The following is a 24885-nucleotide window of genomic DNA, read 5'->3' on the forward strand; positions in this document are numbered from 1 at the left end:
GTTCAGAATTTTAATCCAGCTGTTGGCAGTTGCAGTAGTTGTATATACACACACACACAATATATATAAAATCCCTTATTTAAAATGGGGCAAAAGTAAGAGCACTTGTCTGAATGTAGTTTCAAGGAAGAGTTTTTTTTAAACATAGTTTATACAAGTTACAACTTTGTGTGAAATTAAGCACGGTGTTGAAGCAAAGGAACAGAAAAGCTACCACTGGGTCGTCGTCATACATTTTGCAACTTATTTATTTCAACAATAAAGGGATGTGTTCGAGGTTTGCCTCGAGCTGGATCTTTCCAGTTAGAACTTTAACATGCATATTGTGAGTAAAAATTAGAAAATCTGTGGACCAAAAAAAAAAAAAGAGAAGCATTTCTTAGTTTTCCCCAAAATGAGTATGAACCTTTGGTTTTGAGCTTACATGTATATGCAGTCTGGACGCTAATACAAAATACTTCACTATGACCAGATGAGAATAAACAATTGTTTTCCCACACACTCAAACGGTTCCAGATGGTTACGTACAGCATAGAAAAAGAAATACTGGGAAGATCTTGACTGTATAGAATAAGCATTCTATGACTGAAAGGCTTTTATGTTAACATAGTTCATCTACATACATATATATATGTATATATATGTATAAAAGTAATAACAAAAGATTAAGAGTGATTGTGCATGAGATTCATACAACTGAAAGGCAACTGTGTATGCTAAGAGTATCTGCAGCCTTTACATTACCAAAGAATTATATTTATATTTTTACATGAAAAAAAACAACAAAATCAAAAATGCATTTGCAATGATAAACATATCAAAACTTGATGGCTTAAATGTGTGTACCTACACAAGAGGTTTAAGAGTTACTCAGGATTTCAGCACCCCAGCACACCGACATCCTCACACTCATTATTGCGTCTGGCTTATAAATTGCGGTCCACTATAAAACACTTATTATTCCTATGATACTGGGATTGCGCTCCCAAATCACAGAACTCTCAGAAGCAAATATTTGCCACACGAGATCATCATGGTGTGCCTCCGATAGAGAATATAAGTGTTAAGGGGTGAAGTGGGCCTGGAGTATACGCTTGATAAACACCTGAGCTGAAAAAGGAAGAAGTAGAGAAGCTCACATCCCTGGGCACAAGTGTTAAAGTCCGACTTAGTAGTGTCATCTGTTAACTACTGGAGGAGCTTGTTTGAAGAATAGTACTACTTAACAATTTAACACTAAGAGTGCTGGTCTGTGTGTTTTATTGCAATCCCACCATCAATTAGATTGGGCTTTATGTGGGACAAATGTTAGTGTAGTGCCATTTCCTTTCACCGGAAATATTTCATGACTTTTCTAATCTAACATTTTAATTCAACTCAATCAACCTCCGACACTTAAATGCGATATTCCTTTAAATAAAAGGTGGAATTCATATTCCTGCCTTTGTTTTATATCCAATAGCATGGGTTGTGTTGCACCTGTGACCACCTGTCCTGTCTGAAGCCCATGAGAGGATCCGCATCTGCAGTCAGATGTGCTTTGTTTTCAACCCCAAATGTCCCAGTGCAGCATCCATCAAGGCCATCGTCCTGCTCCCCCACTGCCCCTTAGTAGCTGTTGCCATTGATCTGGTGAAGGTCTACCTGCATCATGTTGATCCCGCTGTTGGCCAGTCGAGCTATGCTGTCAGCAGATAAGGTTTCCATGGTGACAATGGTGTGCTGGTCATTGCCCTGCCCACCGCCAGCTTCCGTTCCTGCTGCAGGAGAAACGGCGCCAGAGGAGACTGCGGTGCCGCTGTTGGAGGCTACTTTTTTGTTCAAATGGGTCTTGATGTGCTTTGAGAGGTGATCGCTGCGCATGAAGCGTTTAGGACATTCTGGGCAAACAAACTTTTTCTCACCTGAAAAAGAGTTAGAGACAAAAGGTCATTCACATTATGAACTACCTCTGGCAACACTGTGGACATAAGTAAATATAGCAAATGAGTAACATGACGTAATATTCAGGATTGTTAATCATCATGTTAAAAAAAACACTCAATTACATAGCAAATATGCTACCGTCACATGACACACATAAACAGTTGTACTGTGCTCCTTTACTGTATACCGAGTTAGTACTAATGACATAAGCAACAACTCTTTTCATTTGTCTTTTCAACATGTATGCATTCAAAAATAACCTCCTAGATTTTGTTTCCCAGTGGTGTGACTCAATATCCTGATTGTACCTGTGTGTGTCCTCTTATGACGCTGGAGCTCATCTGAACGCGTGAATCGTTTGCCACAGAAAGACCAGCTGCAGACAAAAGGTCGTTCCCCCGTGTGCCAGCGGAGGTGGGCTCTCAGGTGGGACGTCTTGCCATAGATCTTCCCACAGCCAGTGATGTGGCAGATGTGCTGCTTCTTTTTAGACGGGTCGCTGCTTAAATTTAAAACCATACATCAGAGTTAGAGGACTGTGATTAGACTGTATGAAAAAAATGTCAGAAGAATAATAACTTGGTCCTCATTGACTAATTTAACGAAAATGAGTTATGATTTCTAATAGAATTAGCCCTTTGATAAAAATAAATGAAATAAATGACACTGTGAAAAAAATGGATGCCAGTTTAAAGCTGGGATAGACAAAGTTTGTCCAGAAGGACGGTTAAATATGGTAAAGTCACATACCGTCCTTCTCCGTCCTTGCAAAAGGGACAGGTGCATGCTTCCCTCCGGTTGCGTCGGCCTTGAGTTGGTGGACTTATGTCCTCGTCATCCATAGCTGTGCTATCATCCAAACTTTCTCCACCCGTCTGTAAAGTCTGGTCTCCTATAGTGATGGAAGAGGTTAATTTAATTGAGAAACAATTCATTGAGATCTTTGTATTTGATGCAAAGAGAGATTTGGACGCAATTTGGGATTCTCTACACTGACAAAGACACTGTGGCCAACTTAGTATTGTAATGTGAGCGTGACCTGCACAGATGTAGTGTTACCGAGTTAAGAAAGACATTGATTTTAACATGAACACAAACGCATAAGAGCTCAGGGAAACTCCAGACCAGTTAAACTGGTTAAACCAGTATAGTGCACCTTCTACAAAGAGCCAAAAACCGATCAAAACCAGAGATACAAGATAGTTTAAAATTCAGAGCAAAAAAAACACCACGAGTAACATACATTTTGTGGACTACTTGAGATATTTTCTCAAGCCAACTGTCAATCTACTCCTATGCTACTAGTGCACTAATAGCTAAACCTATCTATCATATATGAACAATGAAAACACAACTACTTTTGTGACTAGTTTTGTCACAACACCTGTTATTTAAATCCAAGCAAATACAGAAAAGCAAACACTTGCAAAAAAAATACACACTGACCATTTAGTAAAAATAAGGACTGCTCTTTTCCCTGAATCACTAAGTGTACTATGGCTCAAAATATTATGTGAACATTACACAACAGCATGTACCTTTTTACACAGAACATATATCATTTGTGGACAGATGACTGACCTGCTGCGCCGGAAATGGTGATGGGAACACCCTGCAGCTGCAGCCCGGACCCTGCGAGCGTGTTCAAATTTATGGTCTGGATACCTGGGATCTGCATAGTGTTGAGAGAGACTCCTCCAGCTGCAGAAGCTCCTTGAGTCTGACCAAGTTGGGGGAGAGACTGTACTGGGGCCAGCGTGATCTGTGCTCCTGACGGACTCTGGATCTGAAGGGTCTGCCAGGTCACCTGGCCGTTAGGGCCTACAGTGCGCAAGATGATGGGGCCTGTATTTGGCATGATTTGAAGGTTCTGAAGTCCTTCCTGGCTGAGTGTTGGAGCTGCAAATACCTGACCTCCTGCTGTTGTGACAGTACCAGCCTGGATGGTCTGAAGGGGCGTTCCACCTTGGATAAGCTGCTGGGGCTGGAGAAGGATCTGTTGTGGCTGCTGCCCATCTCTGTTATCTGATTGTATCGGGACACCCAGAGAAGATATAGTGCCGTGCTGGTATGTCCCTGCCACTGCTCCGTTGCTGTTATGCGTTTGAGCCATTCCGTAAGATGTGGTCTGCGCAGTGACAGTGGGTGCACTTGTCATGTACCCTATCCCACTGTTGGAAGACACTTGTTGTTGTATAAGCTGGCTCCCACCTGTATCCCCTCCACCATTTGCATCTCCCCCTGTGCTGTTTGTTCCAGTACTAACAGGCAACAATGTGATGTTCCCATTAAGTGATACAGGCATATTTGCCAGAAACTGGGGCTGGTTTTGTAACACATTATTGCCTAAGCTAATGTTTTGTATGGGGATGGCTCCCTGAAGGAGACTGGGCATTGTTATGATGTTTCCTGCTGCACCAGCCCTATTGGTTGTCGCTATAAGCTGCTGACCATTAGGAGAGGACACAATCTGAAATTGTTGCCCTTGTCCTGCTGCAGCAGATACAGCGGCCTCCTGCTGAGCATGTGCAAACTGCACTGGCTGCCCATCTACTGTCTGAAATTGGGGAATAACCTGGTACTGAATGTTCGGCATCATACCAGATATGGTGGTAAGCACCTGCTGACCCTGCATCGATGGAGCCTGAGCTACAACATACTGTGGCTGCTGTTGATGCTGTCCCTGAGTGCTTACAGCAGTTGATGACAGCACCTGTCTGCTCTTCCCTAAGTCTCCTCCTGTCATCACCCCTAACGTGTCAGTGGTGATAGTGTTCGTGCCTGAGGACGTTTGAATGCTGAGAGGTACAACCTGCCAGCCGTTGGCACTGGTGGTGAAAACACCCTGGTTTATTTCCAGCTGTTGCTGGGTTTGTTGGTCTGACGGTGAATCGCTCTCTCCTGGGGTGTCAATTCGACTGCATGTGGCTGCCAACAAGGCGAGGGGAGAAGGTTGCTGTGAGTCCTAGAAAGAGAACAAATAAAACAAAGAGAGACGATGGGAAAATAATTATGTAAAAAAATTAAAAAAAGGATTAGTAGCTGACTATTCCAGTCTTAGATAGGTATGTTTAAAATAAATCAAGCAGTTCAGGAGTTTAAATCTGATCTATATACTAAAGGGAATAATGGGCACACATATGCACAGTGTTTAACTACCTATGGATATCAATATGCCACAAAGTTTCACTCATAACTTGCGCAATGAATACCAAAAGCAGCTAATTAAGTTTGAAAAGACAACAAATAATTATCTACAATGATTACTAAGCCATTTAAGTTAAACCTACTTAGGCTTAACTGAAAAAAGGGTTGTGCTGTTGTACATCCTCGTGGCATTTCACTACAACTGAAAAAAAAAATCTCTTAAATGAAGAAACACGTTTTCAATAATAATAATAATAAAAAACCTGGATAAACAAATGTCTTATAAAAACAAAAAAAAAAAACCTAGGATTCAGATTCAGTAAAAAAATAGATGAAAAGAATGAGAAGTGCATGTTATAAAAAAGGAAACTTGACCATGAGACATAAAACGATCTCATGACGACATACTGCAAGACTCATAATATTAACCCGCTTTTGTTTGTCACGCAGCTCTGTTATTCAGAGAGGATGGGCAGAAGTGTGAAGTCCGTGGGGGAAACACGGTGGGAGAGAATGGGAGGGACATTTTCCACGGCGCAGCGGCGGGCTCCTCTTCCCCTCCCCCCAAACCCACCCATCTCCCTCCCACACTTTATTTTGTCCTATAAACTGAGACACTTCTCTAGCCACCCCCTCCAAACCCAGCCAAATGGGCCGAGCGAAGTGCACACTTGGTGCCGGGGTTTGACGGGAACACCCCATGTGGGCGAAATTTACCTGCCCATTCCCCACCCCGGTGACATGTGCTCCAAAGAGAAAAATCAACAACTCCCGCACAACACAACTGAGCAACACGGAGCCACTCACACGACATTAAATGCTGGGTTAAGCGGCGGTAACTGGACAGCAGAGTTAAGTTCATAGTCTGATTTGGCAAAAGCGCAAGCGTTTAACCTACTTGAGAGTTTGTGTTTCGCTTTTGACTGAAGCCTCCACCGCTCCCCACAGCGGCCATGTCGCCCTGCTGCTGATCTGCGGAAGAAGAGTTTGTGAGATCAGTCTTCAGATGAGCGGCTCGTCGGCTTACACTATCAAGACCACAACACTACAGTAAAACAGACGGGAGTACAGTTACGCTCGACCCCGTACAAAATAACTAAGCGTTCCTGTAGTTAACGTTAAGGGAATTCCACAAGGAAACCAATGCCACAAGTGTTCGGAGGGACAGCTAGCATATTAGCTAAGCTAACACTAACTCACTATAAGTAATGTTGGGGAAAAGTGCTAAGTCCCAGCTGAAGAGTTTCGACCGTGCCACTAAAGCTAGCTCCAACAACTGGACTAGGTTAAACCGTAGTGTAGGCAGAGTGTGTCAGTAAAGAGCAGAAGTTAAGATAAACCCGTTTGTCAGCTCGATTTGTTTTCCAAAATGTTGTTAGCTAAGTACCAACAATTAGCAATTAAGTAGCTGGTACTTTTAAACTGCTCAGGGCGCTAGCTAGAAAACAATAAAACACCACCGTAACAACAAATTCTTACACTTAAAACGACGTAACTTGATTTGACGTCGATGTGTAAACTTAATGGCTGGCTCACCACACGCCGCCGACTTTAAAAAAGTTCACTTACTGCTCATAATTTGAAGACGGGAGGAGTTTCTCTGCGCTTTTCTCGGGTTGACAACTTTTCGCAGCTTCACACTAACTTGACTGACCGCCCGCTATGAAGAAGAAAAACACGGTGTGTGCGATTTATGCACCACCGCAGCCCGGCGACGTCTCTGCGGGAACGTCGACCAGTAAATACAATTGAACTACTAGTTAACGAAGTAAACATTTAATAACTAATATGTATTTATTGTATAGTCAAAATGAACATTGTATTTATTTATTTAATTAATTCTTCTTCATATCCACCAATTGTTATTTAAAAATATCCATAGCCTTATTCTTCCTGGGATAAATTACATCATAATACATAATAATAATAATAAACGATCCTTTCAAAAACATGCAAAATTAAATAAGCTTTTATTAACTCAATACAAATTTGTGATGTAAATGTATACATTTTAACAGTGGATCAGTGTGAATGTATGTCTGAGTGTGTGTTTGCTGGAGGCTTGCTGTTTCCTTTTGTTTATCCACTATAATCTATATATTTTTTGTATATAATATGTATTGTCTTAAAGTTTTTGTAAATTGTTTGCAGGGTGAGCTTGAAAAGGTGAACTTATTGCTGCCAGTGGCCCTTTACTGTTTTAGATAGAGGGTGGTGATGATAGGGAATAAACCAATTGGCTCTTATTTAATATTTTTCAGCTTCAGAACAAATATATATATATATATACCACAATATACCACATACACTCATCAATTTCTTTTGACTCAAAACACAAGCAATTTGAATATATTTTCTAAAAATAATTTCAAACAGAAGAGAGCAGTCTCGTCCACTGCCTGGTTATTTAAAGCAGATGTCCCCGTGTGTAAAAGCAGCGCACCCCTCTGAGAGCTACGTGTGAAGGATTGCTTGCTCTTATCCAATGGGAGAGGTTGTTTCTGCCAACGAGCATGTACCAGCCAATGTCATTGGATCAAAGGCGGAGAACGGGGCGGGACTAAGCATGGTAGGCTGTATCCCCGAGTATGATTGACGTTGGGTTATCTGTTTTCCGTTTAAAATGCGCCATGTGTCAATACGTTTACAGAAACAGCGACGTTTTCTCGCTCTCCAGCCTCGCTGTTGTGTTATAACCGCGCAGTAAAAGCCACACAAACGCTTAAAGTGCTGCTCTGAACACGGAGGTGAGGAGGCGAGACAAGCACGCTCGGCTTTCAAGTATTGCCTCCGTGGCCACTGGCCACTCCCTGGTGGCGCCCTGTGGGTTGGGAAACAGCGAGGAGGCGGGAGGAGATCGCAGGGGTGGAGGAGGAGAAGAGACCCCATCACAATCACGCACTGGCTGTATCCGCGCTGGGAGGAGAAAATGGCTCGCTTGTGGGAGGACCTTTATTACTGGGATGTGTGAGGGGGCTGTCAGTGAAGCAGCACATGTGCCCATGTAAACAGGATGGAGGGTGGAGTCCATCCTCAGGCCAGGCCTGCATCTATTAATCAAACACTCCTGATGCGCTGCTTAAAGGTCCAGTGTGTAACGTTTAGGAGGGTTTCCCTGACAGAAAAGTGAATATACTAACAATATGTATGTTTGCAAAGGTGTACGATCACTTTAAAATACACAAGTATGTGAGGCTCTGTATGCAAACAGAAGAAGAAAGACATCCTTTGTGGTTTGTGAGGGCCACTGTACTTCTCTGACATCATCCATCCATCCATCTGTCTATCTTCTACACCTTTATCCTCCACATGAGGGTGAACAACCATCCAATCTCACACCTACGGTCAATTTAGAGCAGGGGTCTCAAACTGGCGGCCCGGGGGCCACATGCTGTCCCCCAATCGATTACATGTGGCCCCCCACTTAATATCATGAAAACATGGCCCACGACTTCAGCGCCAAGAAAAGCACAGGAAAAATTATTTCTTTGCATTTTTTATTATTTTATTTACTTATGATAACAATAACGACAATCAATCAATATATATATATATATATTTATTTTTTAATTAGACCCTACAGTATTTCAGATACAGGCCTCTACGGTTGAGACGTCTGTTCATAATAAACCTGGTTTGCATTCAGAACAAGTCACATTAAGTGTTAGTGAGTTCAGCTTGATGCATTTTTCAATGAGATATCGTGACTTAAAGTGTAGTCGACCAAATGGTTGAGTAGAACCTTAAAGGGTTAAACACAGTGTGTAGCTGAGGCACAGCTGCCAGCGAGGTATATAGAATGTAATATATGTTTGCTAGCAATGTTTATTATAACAGTAATAATAAGACATTTGGTCATAATTATGCCATTATTAAATGTATCATATACAACATTCAATTACATATATAAATACACTTGTTAGGGCCCAAGCCACAAATGGCAGTGGCCGAAACGGCTCCTGGTACGAATTTCAATTACAGTTGTCCACACTATTATTTATGTAATTTAAAAATAAATGCCTGTTTTTGCTAATTATATATACATTTTGCATATATGTATATATAATTTGCAATAAATAGTATTATTAAGTACATGTGTGATAGTGTGAACAGTTGTTTTTTTTTCCCCACTTTTTGTTCTCGAGGTCCAATTGACCTAATCCCCTAATCTGCATGTTTTTGGACTCTCAATTTCAAGGGTCAGAGGACAGAATCTGTCAAGTCCCTTGTGCCAAAAAAGGGCTTTATAAAAAAAGATATTTTGAGTAAAGTATCTATGCTTTAATGCAAAAAATACCTCATTATAAGTCAAGTCCTGCATTGAATTAACCATGAAATATAGTATTCCTCAAATGTATTTAAAAAAGAAAAGTAAAATAATTCACAATTAAGTATTTGGTGGTTTTACTAGATTTGTGTGTGTATTTTCTGTGTATAATCTTAACCGTCTAAGGAACTATAACAGTGCAAAGCTGTGGAGTAAAGGTGGAGGAGGTGTCAAACAGCAAAAATATGGGAATTCTGAAACAAAACTGTAAAAAAAAAGAAGAAAAAAAAGCAAACATTGCTGCAAGAGGACAAACACCAGTCAACCAGAACATAAATGATAAGCTCAACATTTTTGCAGGACTAAATGAGGCATATAGAGTTTATTATTCCTTCATAAAGGGTGACCTCTGAAAATGTATGACCTGCTTCACTGTCAGCACTGTTCCCACTCAATTCAGTCTTTTTTTAATGTTTCAGGTTTCCATTAATATCCCATATCACACAAATTCCCATGCTCCTACAATAACTTTTACTGTTTGTTCTACTTGTGGTGTGTGTGTGTGTGTTTCTATCTCTCTCTCATGATTGTAATCTCCTCTGAAGTGCAGCCACAGCCTTACCGCTGACATTTTGCCATAGTGCGCGCATATCAGTCTGCAAGAGCGTTTGTTTCTACAGGATGTGTCGCACACTGAATTAACTGCAGTGTTTTACATGACATGCTCAGTCACTTCCTACACATCTGCTCAAACCAACCCCATCCGTCTGTGACAAGACCGGCTCGGACTCGACACAGACACCGACGACTGATAAAGCTTCAGACGGGAAATTGGCCTAAACCTCACAGTGTCGCGCATCCTTGGAGAACTCAGGAGGAGGGCTGATGCCAAATGGCAAACGGTTCGTGGAACCGTGGCTGCAGTCGAAAAAAAATTCACAGACGGCTCTGATACAACAGGAAACCAGAGAAAATAGCAGCCACTGCATGGCACAGAAGTGAGACCTGCAGACCTGCAGTTGATGAAGGTAAACATGTTTTACTGTTTGACAACTTTCACTGCTCTTACACAGCACCTCACCTGAGTAGATCTTTGTATCATTCATAGATATTTTGTGGATGAAAAAACACTGTTTATAATATTCTCTTTACATTATCACTAATTAGAATACATTTTTTTTACATGATGAGTTATTTGACACAGTTTATATATTAGACTTAGAGTAAATATTTTTCTAATGTAAATCATTAATTTTATGTTAGAGTTACTATAAGCGAAATATACTACATTGCTATAGGTGATGTATAATGTAGAAACATATTCCTTCATGGCATCATCCGACGCGTTTATACACGATTCTGCGATGCTTTATTCTTCACAAACTTTAACATAAACTTGACTTTGATACTTCTTTGTAATAGTTTGGTTTATTGGTAACTTTCATTACAGGACAGTAACTACATTTTATGGTAATACTTATGTATAAGTGACTCATTTCCAGATGAATCACCAAGTTATAGCTTGGTGAATATGAACTAGGGATACCAAATTATAATAATAAACCAATAAAATGTGTAAATAACATGGTATCACTGTAATAGCATCTCCTTATTACCATAGAATTACCTACCAAGCTGTAAAATGCATTATAAATGACATGGTATGTACAAAATATGACCTTCCTGTTATAAAATGATAATGATGTGAGTCTCCATGTTTAAGGAGGAAAGGAGAGCATCCTGGAATAGGAAAAGTCAGCTTTAATGTCAAAAACAAATATACTCAAATACTCAAAGTCAGTGTAAAATGATATCAGTCCCTGCAGCTGCGTGTGAACTGATACGATGGACAGCCCGTCCTCTACGGTGAGGCGGCGAGCCTGGGTCAACAGCAGCCGACAGTGGCCCACTCTGGAGGAACCGGAGGGGCCGACAGCGTCCCGGTTCCCGTCGGCCTCAATAGCAGACGACGACGTGTTTTCTGACGGTAACTGAGAGATAAACATCAAAAATACAAGTAAAATGAAGTTGCATAAGTATTAAGATGTTTGATCACTTCCTTTTAATAGATTACAAGAGTTATGTATTCAATGGGGATTACTCATAAAGCACACATGCTCATACTTACACTCGTATCATTTCCACAGGATGCTTCACAGGAAAGATTGAGAACTGGCTGCAGGGTTGTGGGTGAGTCACCCTGTTTTTTTTTTTTTTCGTACGAAATGTACGATTATATTTTTCGATCAGACTCTGTGAGGGACAAGGTGTCGCCGTCACTGGAAACTGCTTTGACAAACAACAGCCGAGAGCTGAGCGTGGAAACACTCTGAGGTCTCATGTTCCACAAAGGCAGAGCCGAGCGGCAGCTGCAGTCAGTGTTGTTTCCACCACGAGAGCCTGACATGATGCTTTTGTTGTTGTTGTTTTTTTTAACTTTGCCACTGGAAAAAATAAGTGTTTAACTGAACACAACTGACACAAGAAAGTGACATTCAGGTCATGACATCATTTTTAGCCCCTTTCACCTTTTTTGACTCATTTGCTGTTTTTCAGGCTAAAATTGCCTCAAAGTTCACGTTATGAAACTGAATGAAGGAAGAACGTCTGCGTCTACTCTTGTCTCAGACGCGGCGTGTCGGTCGTTTAAAAGGAAGCTGCGCTATAGTGGTCATCAGTGAGTTCAACCACTTCTGAATGACTCCCATCCCCATGTAGTGTGATGGAACACAACTGTGAATATGTCTATGACAGGAAGTTGATAGTATTAGCAGCCTGTTAAAGGCCCAGTTTGTAAGATTTATTATATATGGTAGTTGGTTTAAAAATGCGCTTTAGGGCCTTGCTATAAGAGAGGCCGCCATCTTAATCTGACGTGAATATAAAATGAAATAGTCTGTGTTACATACAGTATATTTGGGGATTAACTCTTACTCAAACAGAGAGAAAGAACAGAAAATATTATTTTTGGTACGCGAATTCCACTATAGTTCCCTGGTGAATAGACAAGACTTTTTTTTTTTTTTATGACAATTAGCAGTTTTCACCACTAGATGTCACTAATTCTTAGCCACTGGACACTTCTGTGTGTTTACCTGTATTTACCTCACAAAGATAATAACAAAACATTTAAAAAAAACTATCTTTGTGGGGACATTTTGGCTGGGCGCCATATGTAAGAATGTGCCCAAAAACAGTTACTACACTCAAATTCAAAATACCGAGGTCTTTTAGGTTTCATTATCTCCGCCAGACCTGGCAACTTGCGGTTGCTCGGTAGCTGAGACTCTCCTGGCTGCAATGATTGGTAGACGGCGGTAGGTGGCGCCACATGCCAAACCATGATTTCAAAACATAAACATGATTTGCAGTCTGCAAAATATATTTTTTTAATGCAAATATTTTGTCTGTACTGTTGTTGTTGGTGAGTTCAGTTTGTTATATGAACATTATTCCTGAGTCTCTGTGACATATTAGGAGGATTTTACAGCCAGTTGCTTTAGATTTATTACATAATGCACCTTTAACATTTTCAGGGTTAAGACCTGGTTTTAGGGTTAGATATATTATAAGATATAACAACTAATTTGTGTGTGTGTGTTTTTTTTTACAGGTCAGAAACCTGTTCAGAGAACACCAGTCGGCTGAGTTTGGGTAAATATAAACCTTTATAATAAAATAACAATTAGTGAAACACCTATGTTTGTAAAGTTGACTTAGTAAAAAGTCACATTTCCCTGTAGTGGAAGAGTAGAATAAATATTAAAGCATTTGAGTAAAATACGAGCACCACCAAATTTATGCACATAAATAAACAGATGTAGAGCCAAGTTACTGAACATTAATGTTCGACTAAGTCGCCGACTGTGTGTTCACTCTTCAGAGTCTGCGCTCAAAACCAACAACTTTGACGATGACCTGAGCCTCGGCGCTGATGGCAAGTACACACACACGCACGCACACACACGTACGCACAGACACTCCTTTTAAGGACTCACATTGACTTTCATTCATTTGCCTAAACAACGCCTTGTTATCCCTAATCTTACCCAGAGCCAGTTTTACTTAACCTTAACTTTAACCCGATTCTACCCCTAACCTTAAAACTAGGTCTTAACCCAAAAAAAGTCCTTTTAAAAAAGTGTGGACCAGCCAAAATGTCCTCACTTTGCCAAAATGTCCTCACTTGTATGGTTTATACGATCTTTTTGGTCCTCACAAAGCACTAATACTAGAACACACACACACATATTTTCATATAGGAAAATTAGGTGTATATGATTAATGTTTTATTATTTTTTTATGTGCTTTCCTGCCACACTATGAACAAGCTTTTCCTTGTCATGTTTCATGTTTAGCGGCGAGAAAGACACACAGGTACTGACCTTATTCTAAAATGTGAAGAGTTACAATGAGACAATGACACTTCCTATTTTATATTAACGTCCTAAAATTTAAAGCCACACCGCGGCACCACATACAGTATAATGTAAGTCGTTTGCAGAAAGTTGAAGACTAATAATTTTCGGAGGTTTAGCAACTGCAAAAATGTGCGTGCAGCTTTATGGCGAGAAGGTAATTTTCATCCGGTGTTCCTGGAGAGGCAGCAGAGAGCAGATATATGAGCCATCAGATAAATAAAGAACACATTTACAAAACAAAACCTATTCACAGCAAATGCAAAACGCCACCAGCCATAAAAGATCACAACATTAAAACACAACACACTATATCATATCAATATATAAAATGTGAGTGTCCATGCGTTATGTCAGGGGTGGCAAACATATGGCCCCGTGGGCCAGAACCGGCCCGCCATAGTGTCTGATCCGGCCAGAAGGATTAATTTGTTCAAATTTAATCATAGAAATACTATATTGTTCACTTCCAGATACCTGTGACTAAATGTTTGTGCCTTTAAAAATCCAGTGTAACGTGTATACGGTCAATTTAAGCATACTATTGTTAAAATTGCACTTATTTTTCTCAGTAAATTTCATGTGTTGTAAAAAAGATACTTCATTAAGTGTAAAACAAAGCGGGAAACAAATCAGAGTTCTTGTTGTTCATAGGTTATTATGCTATTATTTTACTGGTCCGGCCCACTTGAGATCAAATGTGGCCCCTGAAAAAAATGAGTTTGACATCCTTGTGTTATGTGGACATAATTGGGATGATTTGAGGCATGATTATTTTACTACTATCCCCTTTCTATAGACACATAACAGCTTGATAATAAGAATGGAAAAGCGTCTGGGGCATAAGGGAGGATGTGTTTTTTTTAACATTATATTATACGGTAAAACATTTAATGTGAGGTATTACGTTCTATTATATCTACTGCAATTCTCAAAATCAAGCTATTATTATTATTACATTAGAAATTACACGATTTTACCATAATGTCATCTCTTTATTATGAGCACTCTATTAGTATTGTTATTACCAAAATGGAAATTGCATCAGAAATAATAATATTACATCTATGTTCCATCCATTGTTAATGTGCTCTAATGTAAAGTTGTATCTGAACTCACTAAACTCTCTTATTTTTGGTTTCAGCTTCTGTCGTGAGAGGTGGAGACGTGTCGTGTGAAGCAGGGTGAGTAGCACATAATATACTGTTGCATTTGCACGGGCTGATTATGTAAATGTTAGATTAAAAAAATAGATATCACTCTTTATCATAACGCCCGAAGGCATATGAACAAGTTCCTGGTTACACCCATGCACACTGTCTGTTGAGATGAGTCAGAGGTGCGAAAATAGCGCTGCAAATATCACTTGATTGTGCAAAATGTGGGCCATTTTTGTGCATTTTCACAACTTGCCACATAACGTAACGAAACCGATGTCGCTCCTCTCACTCCGCGCCGACACATGAAGCGGTGCGGTGCATCCGTCCCTGAAACGACACAGCAGCAGGTCAGCAGACAACTGTTTTCACTACAAGTACAATGTTTACATGTCATATTTAAGGCTCATACAGAGTGCAAAAACTCTTAACTTCTCTGGTCCATAGCACGTCTCGTCCTGGATTATCTTTGCCATCACTGAACCTGGGCGTCAGCATGGCCTCCAGCTGCCTCTCCTCGTCCACCTGTAAAACTACATCAAGGTGAGACTGCAGACTGACGGCACAAAACATTGTTATTCTGTTTATTCTACTCCCATGTTCAACTATTGGGTAACGCTTTATAATAAGTACACACTATTTAGCATTAATAAATATTGAATTCATCATTTATTCATCACCGCTGAGTATTCATGCGTTATAAACACGTCTCCTCCTCGTGTCTCACACACACACACGTCAGTGTTTCAGAGGTGCTGCAGATGTGTTCAGAAGATCCAGAGGAGACTCTGTTTGAGTTGGGCTTCGGCTCCGACGAGCCGCAGGTCCCCGTGCGCATCCCGCCTCGTTTCTTCACCTTCCCGTCTCAGGCTCGAGGCATCAACTTCCGCCTCTTTCTCGACGCACAGCTGCGGCGAATACGAGAGGAGGACCCCAGCCTCTCTCTCGCAAGTAAGACGACGGATCTATCAAATCTGCTCGGGGTCGCACAGGTCATGTCACGTGTGTAATAATGCACGGTGTTATTCTGTACACAGGTCGCTTCAGACAAGTCCAGGTGCTCACAGCCATGGCCAATGCCTTTTACTCCCTCTACTCCCACGTGTCACGCACTCCCCTCCAGAAACTGGCCACGCCGGAGTTCACCTTCTCGTCCTCCTCCATGGAGAGGATCGAACGCTTCAGGAGCAGCGTTCGCAGCGAGCCGCGCTCTCCCGTGGAGAGGCTGAAGGACACCGTCTCCAAGATGTGCCTCTACACCGGCTCTCCCAGAGGATCAGACTCCACCTCGCCACAGCCGTCGCCCAGGAAAAGATCCAGCCTCCCGGACGTTGTGGATTTGTTGCTGGTGAAAGGCAAGACAGGAGGTGGCAAGAAACTGGATTTTGAGGAACGTAAGAGGAATAGTCAGTTAGTCACAAACGATGGGAAATCTTTGAACAGAGGGGAAGAGGAGATAAAGCAGGCGGATATGGAGGACACAGACAATCTACAGCATGGAAGTAAGGAGATCCACAGCAGTAAACATGATGATGCTGCTGAAAACTTCAACAATGAGAGCAGGACTCGGAACAGAAAGACATCTGTAGACTCGTCAGTATCAGGAGAGACTGTGATACAGCCTGGCCATCACTTTTTTTCATGCCAGGACACACATTCCCCCCCTCAAAGTGACGCAGCTGAGATAAAGCCCGTCGCCAAGGTCACTCATGATCTAATCTGCCCGCAGATAGTCGAGAAGGTACATCAGGCATCCTTTTGTTCTCAACACACAGATACAGACACATCATGTGCTCCTGTCTCTGTGTCTGTGTCTGAGGGCGATGTCACCTCTTCCTCACTTCCTGTCCTGGCCCACAGTGGCACCTGCACCCATTACTGCATCACTGTGACGGGCTGGGAGGGGGACAACACCTCCACTTCTTCTTCTACATTGAACACACCGGATTCCAGCAATACTTTAAACCTCGGCGAGGAGCCGTCAAACGAGGGGAAAACCTCGTACCTGACTCCTGTGACACCTCAGGAACGACTGGGGTTTCTCTCCAATAACCTGCAGCAAGTTAACTCCTTTGAGCTGGAGGAGGTACATTAATGAGTCATAATGAATTACGTGAATGAATGAATGAACTGTTGTCAAACATGAAAAAAAAGATAAGAAACAGATAAGAACAGTGTCCGAAAAGGAATAGTACGTGCCTGGATCCCATTATACCCTCTTAATAAATACCTAAATGGATTCAAATATATTTACAACCAAAAGTTACTTAACCATTAGTGGTTATCCCAAATTTATCCACAACCCAAATATTTAAAAGAACAGTGAAGGCACAAAATAAAATAAAATTAACCTTATTAGAATCATTCTTACCCATTTACATTATAAAAAAAAAAGAAATTCTGTGTCTCGGGTTAAACTAATTTACACTTGTGCGTTGCTTAGACTAATCACACATCTTATTCCATAGTGCAACACCACAAAGTACTCATTGTTCTTCTGTGTGGTAAAAAAACACAATGTTTTAAGTTAAAATAGCCCTTTTTTAAATATGATGCAAAGGATAATTGTTTTGTATTGTTTTGCCAGAACCATGAACTTCAGTGCTATGTTATCAATAATAGATAAAAATTCATTTAATTTAAGGGCGCCTTTCTGAGCACTCAAGGACACCTAACAATACATGATTAAAAGAGCAGAAAATACAATAAAAATAAGTAGAATACAAGCAGTAAAAAATACTAATGACATTTTAAACACTTAAAAGCTAGTAGTGTGTTAGTACTGGAATATTCTATGAAATCCTTATATATAAAATAATTTGACTTTATCAAGACTGTTAAAGTCAGTAAACATAACTAACAGTTTGTCTGCTAAACAATAATAGGTGATTGTGAGCTAAACACTACTCACTGGGGTTCAGGAAGGACAACAAGATCGGTTTGAGTGAGTACAGTCCGGTTTATTGCAACAGAAATAATCACACGAACAAAGGAAGCCAGCTGTTGCTGTGGTGTCAACCTCTCTCTTTCTCTGTCTCTTTCTCTGTCTCTTTCTCTGTCTCTTTCTCCGCGTGCGTGTGGACCCAGCCTACTGCAAGAAGACCAGAACCAGGTTACAAACATGCTTATATAGCTGAGTAATTACCTGATTCTGTCCAGCTGTTTGATCACCGGCTGAGCCACTCCTCCCTTCCCTCCAGCAGCCGCCGCTCTAACCAAGCCCCACTGCCACAGTGATAATAGTGTTTAATTTATCAGGCAGATTAGACTGTTACTGATACCAAATGATAGGACTGTAATCAGTAGCTTGTTTACACAGCATGCGACAATGTTGGTGATAAATTAATGTACACACTGTTCAGCCTCCGTGATAAAACAAACAGAAGTTCTTACTATTGTCGCCTAAATAATCTTAACACATTATACAATGTGTGACATATACCTTTGTGTGAATAGGTGCACAGTGCAGGGGAGGAAGATGTGAGTCAGTCGGACACGACGACCTCACCGCTGTCCACCAAACATCAAAACAAAGGTACAGTAGTTTTTAAATTCTCTTAAGGTTTTTTGCATTAACATAGTATGTTGATATTACAATGGTACAACATACTCTAAAAGGGAGGTTTCACACTGAAAGTGCACACGTCACTGTGTTGTCGGGTCAGACTGCAGCTGAATTTGTACAACCCTAAAACCTGACTCGTGTCTGCGTCTGCATCCAGGTGAAGTGACCCGCGGAGACAGCGTGCAGTCAGACAGCAGCGGCTACGCGGACGAAGAAGTCGGTCCTTCTTCAGACAAACACGGCCGATAACGAGAAACGGAGCGAAAACAACGTTCAAAGATTTCAGAGTGAAGATTTGTCTCTACACAAGTCATGGCCTGGAGCCAAAGGATTAAAATTTTTTTTTTTTTTTTTGGAGAGGACTCAGTATTGCATAAGAATTTCATCAGCTCTACACTGAAGGACATTTTCCCCTCCTCAGTGCTCTTACTACAAATATTGTAAGGAATAAACATAAAGTTGCTAAAAAAAAAAAAAAAAGGCTGCAATGAAACTGTGTAGATCATAGTTTGGGAGTGACATCATCACAAGAGAACGCAGTAAATGTACATCAAATGTTTTATTGGAAACAAAGTCAATTTCACATGGAGCTCAAACTTTAAAAACAGGGAGACGTTTCTTTAACGATGACAAAAAACAACAACAACAACAACAGCCCTAAATACTGTGTCAGCACCTACAATTTAAAAATGAATTTCAATTTATTTCATTAATGAGGAAAAAAAAAACAATACGCAGATCTGCCATTTCAAAGAGAATGAGGTTCATTGGTGTGTTGGCCGGCCTTCATTGTGCAAATAACAGTGTCCTTTTTTAAGTAGTAGTAACTAAAACGGTTCACTCTGTTCAGTACTGAGTTCAGCAGAGGAAACCAGCGTGTCAGCAGATTAGGAAGTACAGTACAACAGAGGTGATGATGACACTTTTACAACAAGACATTCATTTACTCATTTTCACATATAACCCTAGTGGTACCACAAATCCCCCTCACCCCCCTATTTTTGTTTTACAGGGTTTAAAATTATAAATCAACAATGGAACATTCTATAGCTAATATTGTGCGCAAAACAATTTGTGCGGCATTTAATACAGAAAATCAAAAGTAGGTTTTTGTTCCACTGCCACTTTTACAAAGTAAAATGACGGTGAGAGATTAAATGGTATTTTGTTCACGCGTCAATTTACGAACAGAAACAGGAAGTCAATTTTATCTCTTGAGGAATTTGAACAAGTGGCAAAAAAATCGGGCAATTTATATCATTTACACTTGCACTTTAAATGCCTAAGAGTGACATGACTAAAAATGGTTCGACAGATCAAAAAAAAAAACAGAAGTTTAAACTGAAAGTGAGAGGGGGGAACTAAGAATTTCTAACAGCAAGAAGATCACAGTGACAAAGAATGTAAATTTTAGTGGCGCATATGAATATACAAGTATTTTTCAAGACTAACACACGAGCACGTGTGTAAAAGGGAAGTCTCTATAATAACAATTTCTCTTCTCCATCCTCCAGCAGCATGGATGCTTTTCTGTATTTTATGTCCATCCATGAGATTAGCGATTCCAAAGCCCAATTTCTTTTTGGTTGGGCCAGGATTAATCTCCAGGTACTTCGGTGCAAAAGCACCATTTAAAAATCCAGAAAACGAAAAGAAATGTTCTTGGATAACAGTGCTGCGTACGGATGACAGAACACCTTAAAATTATTTGGAACACATATTTAAAATTAGTATCAGTAAACAGTTTCGGGGAATTTCTCAACAATCAGAAATCAAAGTGACCAACGAGGCTCCATGGAGTCGACTTGCGGACAGAAAAAAGTGTCCATTTCCAAATTTGAGGTAATTCATGGTATCCGAACTCATCGCAAAAAAGGTTTTCTTCCGTCCAAAGTGGAATCCCGGCAATGTGTCGTCGCGCGAGCAGCTAGTTTGAGTCAGTGTGGGGGGAGGAAAATGACATCACTTCCCTCCGGCCATGATTTTGAGGTACTGCAGTGCATTGTGGGCTGCGTTGGCTCGAGCAGCGTCTATGCTCGCGGCGTGGCCGTGGCACACTGTGATCGGCTGTGTGGACAGCTCCACGAGACACTGACACAGGCCGCTCAGACTGCGCTCCTCTAAAACAAGAAAGAAGAACCGCGATAATAAAGAAACGCCGACATTTTAGCAGTATTACACAGGACGACAGATGATGATGATGATGTGTCTCAGCCTCCGTGTGAGTCCAATCATCAGTCTTATTCTTTTTAACTTTGACATTTATTACTGTAAGCTGGGGTTTTATGTGTCATCAGGGGGATAAATCACATAAAAGTAGTGAAATCAAATTAGCATAAAAAATGGTCGCTTTCAAAGTTGCTTTAAGTGCAGCATCATCTCTACACATAATGATGTTGGCAGCACATTAGCAATGTATTGCATAGCTAACACCACAATGATGTTGAATTACAAAGGTATATAATATATAATATTTTACTGTATTGCTTAAAATCCTATTCACAACCTGGGCTGTAAAAACACCATCCGATCATATTGAACGACCCGAAAGAATTAATTGGATCTGGATGGAGCCTGTTTTCCAGGCTCTCCAACCCTCCGTTTAATCATTTAACAAATGAACCTTGCAGTACTGTATTAAGTTAAATCTATTTATTAATATCTGTAAGAGCAATAAGTAATATCACACACAGGCATTAATAATAATAAGCACTTATAATGTGCTACCACTGCAATGGTTTTACGAAATATCACCTTCATCTTCTCATCTACTATGGCAACATGCAGCTGCAGCCTGTAGTAAAAGTGACCACAAGGGGGCAGGCTATTTGTTTTGGTGGCACATCGTTGTAATTCCCAGACAATCAGTCGCTTGTGTCCATTAACAATAAAGTTAGAGTCAGAACGTGAATATAAACTCATTCATTCAAATCCAAACTCACCCAGATCCAGGTAACTGATGTCAAAGCGCTGCTCCAGAGAGAGGTCACTCAGCAGGGAGCAGAAGTTGGAGTCGGAGGGCATGCCCAGGGGGTGGCTACGGAGCTGGAGGATCTTCTCTCCAGCAGAGTTCCGCAGAGAGTCCCATGTGCAGCTGAAGCTTTTACTTTTGCCCGACTCAGTTCTGCTTCCCATGTGCTGTGGGCAAGAGATGGAATAATCAAAAAGTAGTTCGTAAGCACTATTTTTTTTTTTCATCAAGATTTATCAGCATAAAAAAGGGGGATATTGAATGTAAGGTGTGTGTTTGAAGGATTGGAAGTGACAGACATTAAAGTAACATAAAGAGAGCAAATCCTACTTTGTGTTACTTTCAGCACTGTGTAATGAAAATAAGATCACAAACATAGAAACATGCCATGCCTACTCATTATTCATATAGAAACGTGGTCATATTTTTCAGAATAATCTACCCTACAAGACTTCCATAAGCTTTTGTAAACTGGTGACCTGGTGCATGGAGGAGGTATGTGTGGATGTCTTTCTCACCATGGTGAACGTGTCCTCCTCCAAGTCAGCGTCGTTGCTCGTCCTAAGGTCTACCGGGACGTCATGTATGCGCGATAACATCTTAGCTGCTGCGTTTCTCTTGGCTAGCTTCTTGGACGTTCCACTTCCTGGAGATTAAACTTGAAATTGTGAGTCATGCTGAACAAGAATAGATGATAAAAAGGATGCACATGCACATTCACAGAAATGAAATATTGTACATGTTTACCGATTTCTACAAATCTCTCGACTCTACAGGTCATGGTGAACTCTTTGCGATGTGCTGGACCAGACTCCTGAGTGACAGTGTATTCTGGCAAACGCCATCCTTTCTGCACCACCAGTTCCTGACAGAGAAAAGCACAGAGATATTAACTTTAAAATTTTTAAAAAGAGCAGATTTTGGGTGGAAGCAATGAAACACTAAAGCCTGGTTCACACTGGGAGACCACCCTTCACCTATTAAATATAGTTTTACTGTAAACACAGACGTTTCACAAATGCAGTGTGAACTCTTATTTGTTAGCCACGACGTATGCAGTGTGAATCGGGTGTAACAGCATTAAGTGGAAAGTCATATGACAAAATTAAACTTGTTTAATCACCTGTAAAGCCCCTACTGGGTTACATTCAGACTGTTGAGAGCTGCCTGAGGTCTTCATCTCTGACTGGGAGCTGCACAGAAGATGAGGGGAAAAACACCGTAGAAGACAAAATAATGATGTAGTGTATATTTATGACTGACACTAGAAACAAGAAACTGACCTGTCTCCATCCGTAGACACTTCAACCGCAATAAACCCGTCTACTCCAACGCCAACTCCAACGGGACCTCCGAGACCTCCTTTGAGCATCTTCAGAGCAGCCTCGGCTGCTTTGTGCTTGGCCGCCTTCTTGCTGGGCCCTTGGCCGGTGCAGCTGATCTCTCCAACGGAGACGCGGAAAGTGAAGTTGGGCTGGTGGGCCTGTCCCTCGGCCTTCAGCAGGTCATACACTGGGGTCTTGCCTATCCGCGTTCCATACTCCTGCAGCAGACTGATGGGCGTCTTTCCAGGATTCACAGCCAGCATTTGCTCAATACTAAACAAAGAAACAAACCGGGATAAGAATATAGCAAAACACTAAAATATCAATAACTGACAGTGATTTTGTATTGAATGTAAGCCTCCCGCCACTAGTTGGCAGCAGGCTTTTCACCATTAGACTTTCCCCTCTCCTTCCACTCCTCTCACTGTCCAATAACTAAATCATTTATGCATATACCATTGTTATTTTTACTATGGCAGCTTTTCTAAAAAAAATAGGCTAATGGGGCAAATAGTAATTTGCTGGCTTGCTTTTAGTATCAATCCAATTGTATCAAAATATACCGAATTGTCACTCTAGTATTGAGATACATCTACAAACACAGCAACAGAGTAAAAGGTTTTTCTTTTCTATGACTTCTATAAATTATATATCTTTTTTAAATACCAATCTGAACATTTACCTCAGATTAAGGAAATATTCTCAATATAACAAGTGTTATACTTAAAATAGTTTAGCTTATACTCAAGCATTTTTGGTAATGTACATGATCTGACAATTATTTTGATAAGACTAGTTTGTATGTTGACTAATGTTGTATTTTGGTTTTGTATAGCATGGTTTTTAACAATGATGCTTCCCTAATATTACGCCAGAAAACCTGACTGTGAAGATGAACCATACCGCAAACAGGTGTAATACAAATGTCTTTAAAACTTATATTCTGCAAAAGCAACACAGGAGAAACAGGACAGATCTCTTTGGCTAGATAACCAGATGATTGGTTTGCAATGACTTTTGTACACATTCCATTAACAATAACAAATAAATACGAATAGACAATATAACTTATTTATTGCATCCTCTATTGTCAGAGATTTGTTGGGATGCAACAGTAAACAGAGCAGTTCACTTTGCACAGATTTTAAAAATATTAGTGAACACGACGAAAGCCCAACCCAGTCAGCCCCACTTATTTTTGACACCTTAATTGGAAGCTAGCTAAGAAAAGTGTGCAATTAATTATCAGATTTAAATAGATTTAGACGTTAAAGAAAAGAAAATATCAACACGTAATGGTACATGCTATGCTAGCTTAGCATCTGTGCAGCATCACCTGGAGCACCCGGAGTTCTTCTTCCAGCCGTCCGATGCTGTCTCGTCGCTCATTCCCTATTTCACGCAGACAGTGCCGGTCGGTTTCGGATGGCGAATCCCCCACCAAGACGGACACTTTGTTGTTCATTAGACGGTGTTTTCCCGGCAGAACGTAGGCGAGGCAGCGACATGTGAAATGCATACGAAGAGCACTCTTCGACATGTGACGTAGGAAACGTCCCGGCGAAACTCCAGCTCCCATTGGTCCGAGGACGCTCTGGGTTAGCTCGTTTTATAGACCGGGAGGCACCGCCGCACAGTGCACTGTAGCATTTACACGACAGCACAGTTTTAACTTACTCGTTATTACATTTTGACCGGTCTAAATGACAGTTAGAGAGTGTGAGAAACGTCACAATTAAAGTTATATTATTTCCCCGTTGTTTCACGTAAATCACACGACTCGGTACGACAGGCGCTACTACGAGTAGGTTCACTGAAACATAGCTAGTTGATGCACACACATCGTCAACATCCGGGTTTCAAAATAAAATGTAATCTACCGGTACACTGAAACAAAGCGAGATGGCGCACGGCGTTAACATCCGGTTTTCAAAATAAAACGCTAACAAACACAAAGAACGCCCAACCATTGTAATTAACACCGTTCAATGCTCAAAACGTATATTGTATTCATTTTTAAAAATAAATTTCAGGATCAGGATACCTATAGTTGAATTACTTACTTAATCAGAATATAATCAGAACTTGTATTACAGAACAAATGTTGTT

The 24885-nt window shown here is 40.8% G+C and overlaps 3 protein-coding genes across 4 annotated transcripts; 1 reads left to right on the plus strand and 2 right to left on the minus strand.

Annotated features, from left to right (window-relative positions):
- Positions 1-37: 37 nt before the first annotated feature.
- sp1 (sp1 transcription factor) lies at positions 38-6707 on the minus strand. Of its 2 annotated transcripts, none has more exons than XM_083892351.1 (6): positions 6643-6707; positions 5972-6045; positions 3508-4891; positions 2677-2818; positions 2235-2425; positions 38-1904 (listed from the first exon to the last, which is right to left on the minus strand). In XM_083892351.1, the coding sequence occupies exons 1-6, from the start codon at positions 6647-6649 to the stop codon at positions 1609-1611; spliced, it is 2094 nt and encodes a 697-aa protein (XP_083748477.1). In that variant the 5' UTR covers positions 6650-6707; the 3' UTR covers positions 38-1608. The 2 variants fall into 2 exon arrangements, with proteins under 2 accessions (XP_083748477.1, XP_083748476.1); XM_083892350.1 differs by having other exon boundaries at positions 2235-2428.
- A 4478-nt stretch (positions 6708-11185) lies between these two features.
- On the plus strand, positions 11186-18741 carry tespa1 (thymocyte expressed, positive selection associated 1; the record flags this gene model as incomplete). The annotated part of the gene is made up of 8 exons (XM_083892609.1): positions 11186-11327; positions 13224-13277; positions 14903-14942; positions 15363-15458; positions 15658-15866; positions 15953-17001; positions 18372-18450; positions 18638-18741. The coding sequence occupies 8 exons, from the start codon at positions 11186-11188 to the stop codon at positions 18727-18729; spliced, it is 1761 nt and encodes a 586-aa protein (XP_083748735.1). The 3' UTR covers positions 18730-18741.
- A 1569-nt stretch (positions 18742-20310) lies between these two features.
- tarbp2 (TAR (HIV) RNA binding protein 2) lies at positions 20311-24239 on the minus strand. The gene is made up of 7 exons (XM_083892545.1): positions 24113-24239; positions 22735-23049; positions 22575-22644; positions 22199-22316; positions 21970-22097; positions 21423-21618; positions 20311-20600 (listed from the first exon to the last, which is right to left on the minus strand). The coding sequence occupies exons 1-7, from the start codon at positions 24163-24165 to the stop codon at positions 20443-20445; spliced, it is 1038 nt and encodes a 345-aa protein (XP_083748671.1). The 5' UTR covers positions 24166-24239; the 3' UTR covers positions 20311-20442.
- Between the last annotated feature and the right edge of the window lie 646 nt (positions 24240-24885).

Source organism: Microchirus variegatus (assembly GCF_963457635.1).
Source record: "Microchirus variegatus genome assembly, chromosome: 7".
NCBI lineage: Eukaryota > Metazoa > Chordata > Actinopteri > Pleuronectiformes > Soleidae > Microchirus > Microchirus variegatus.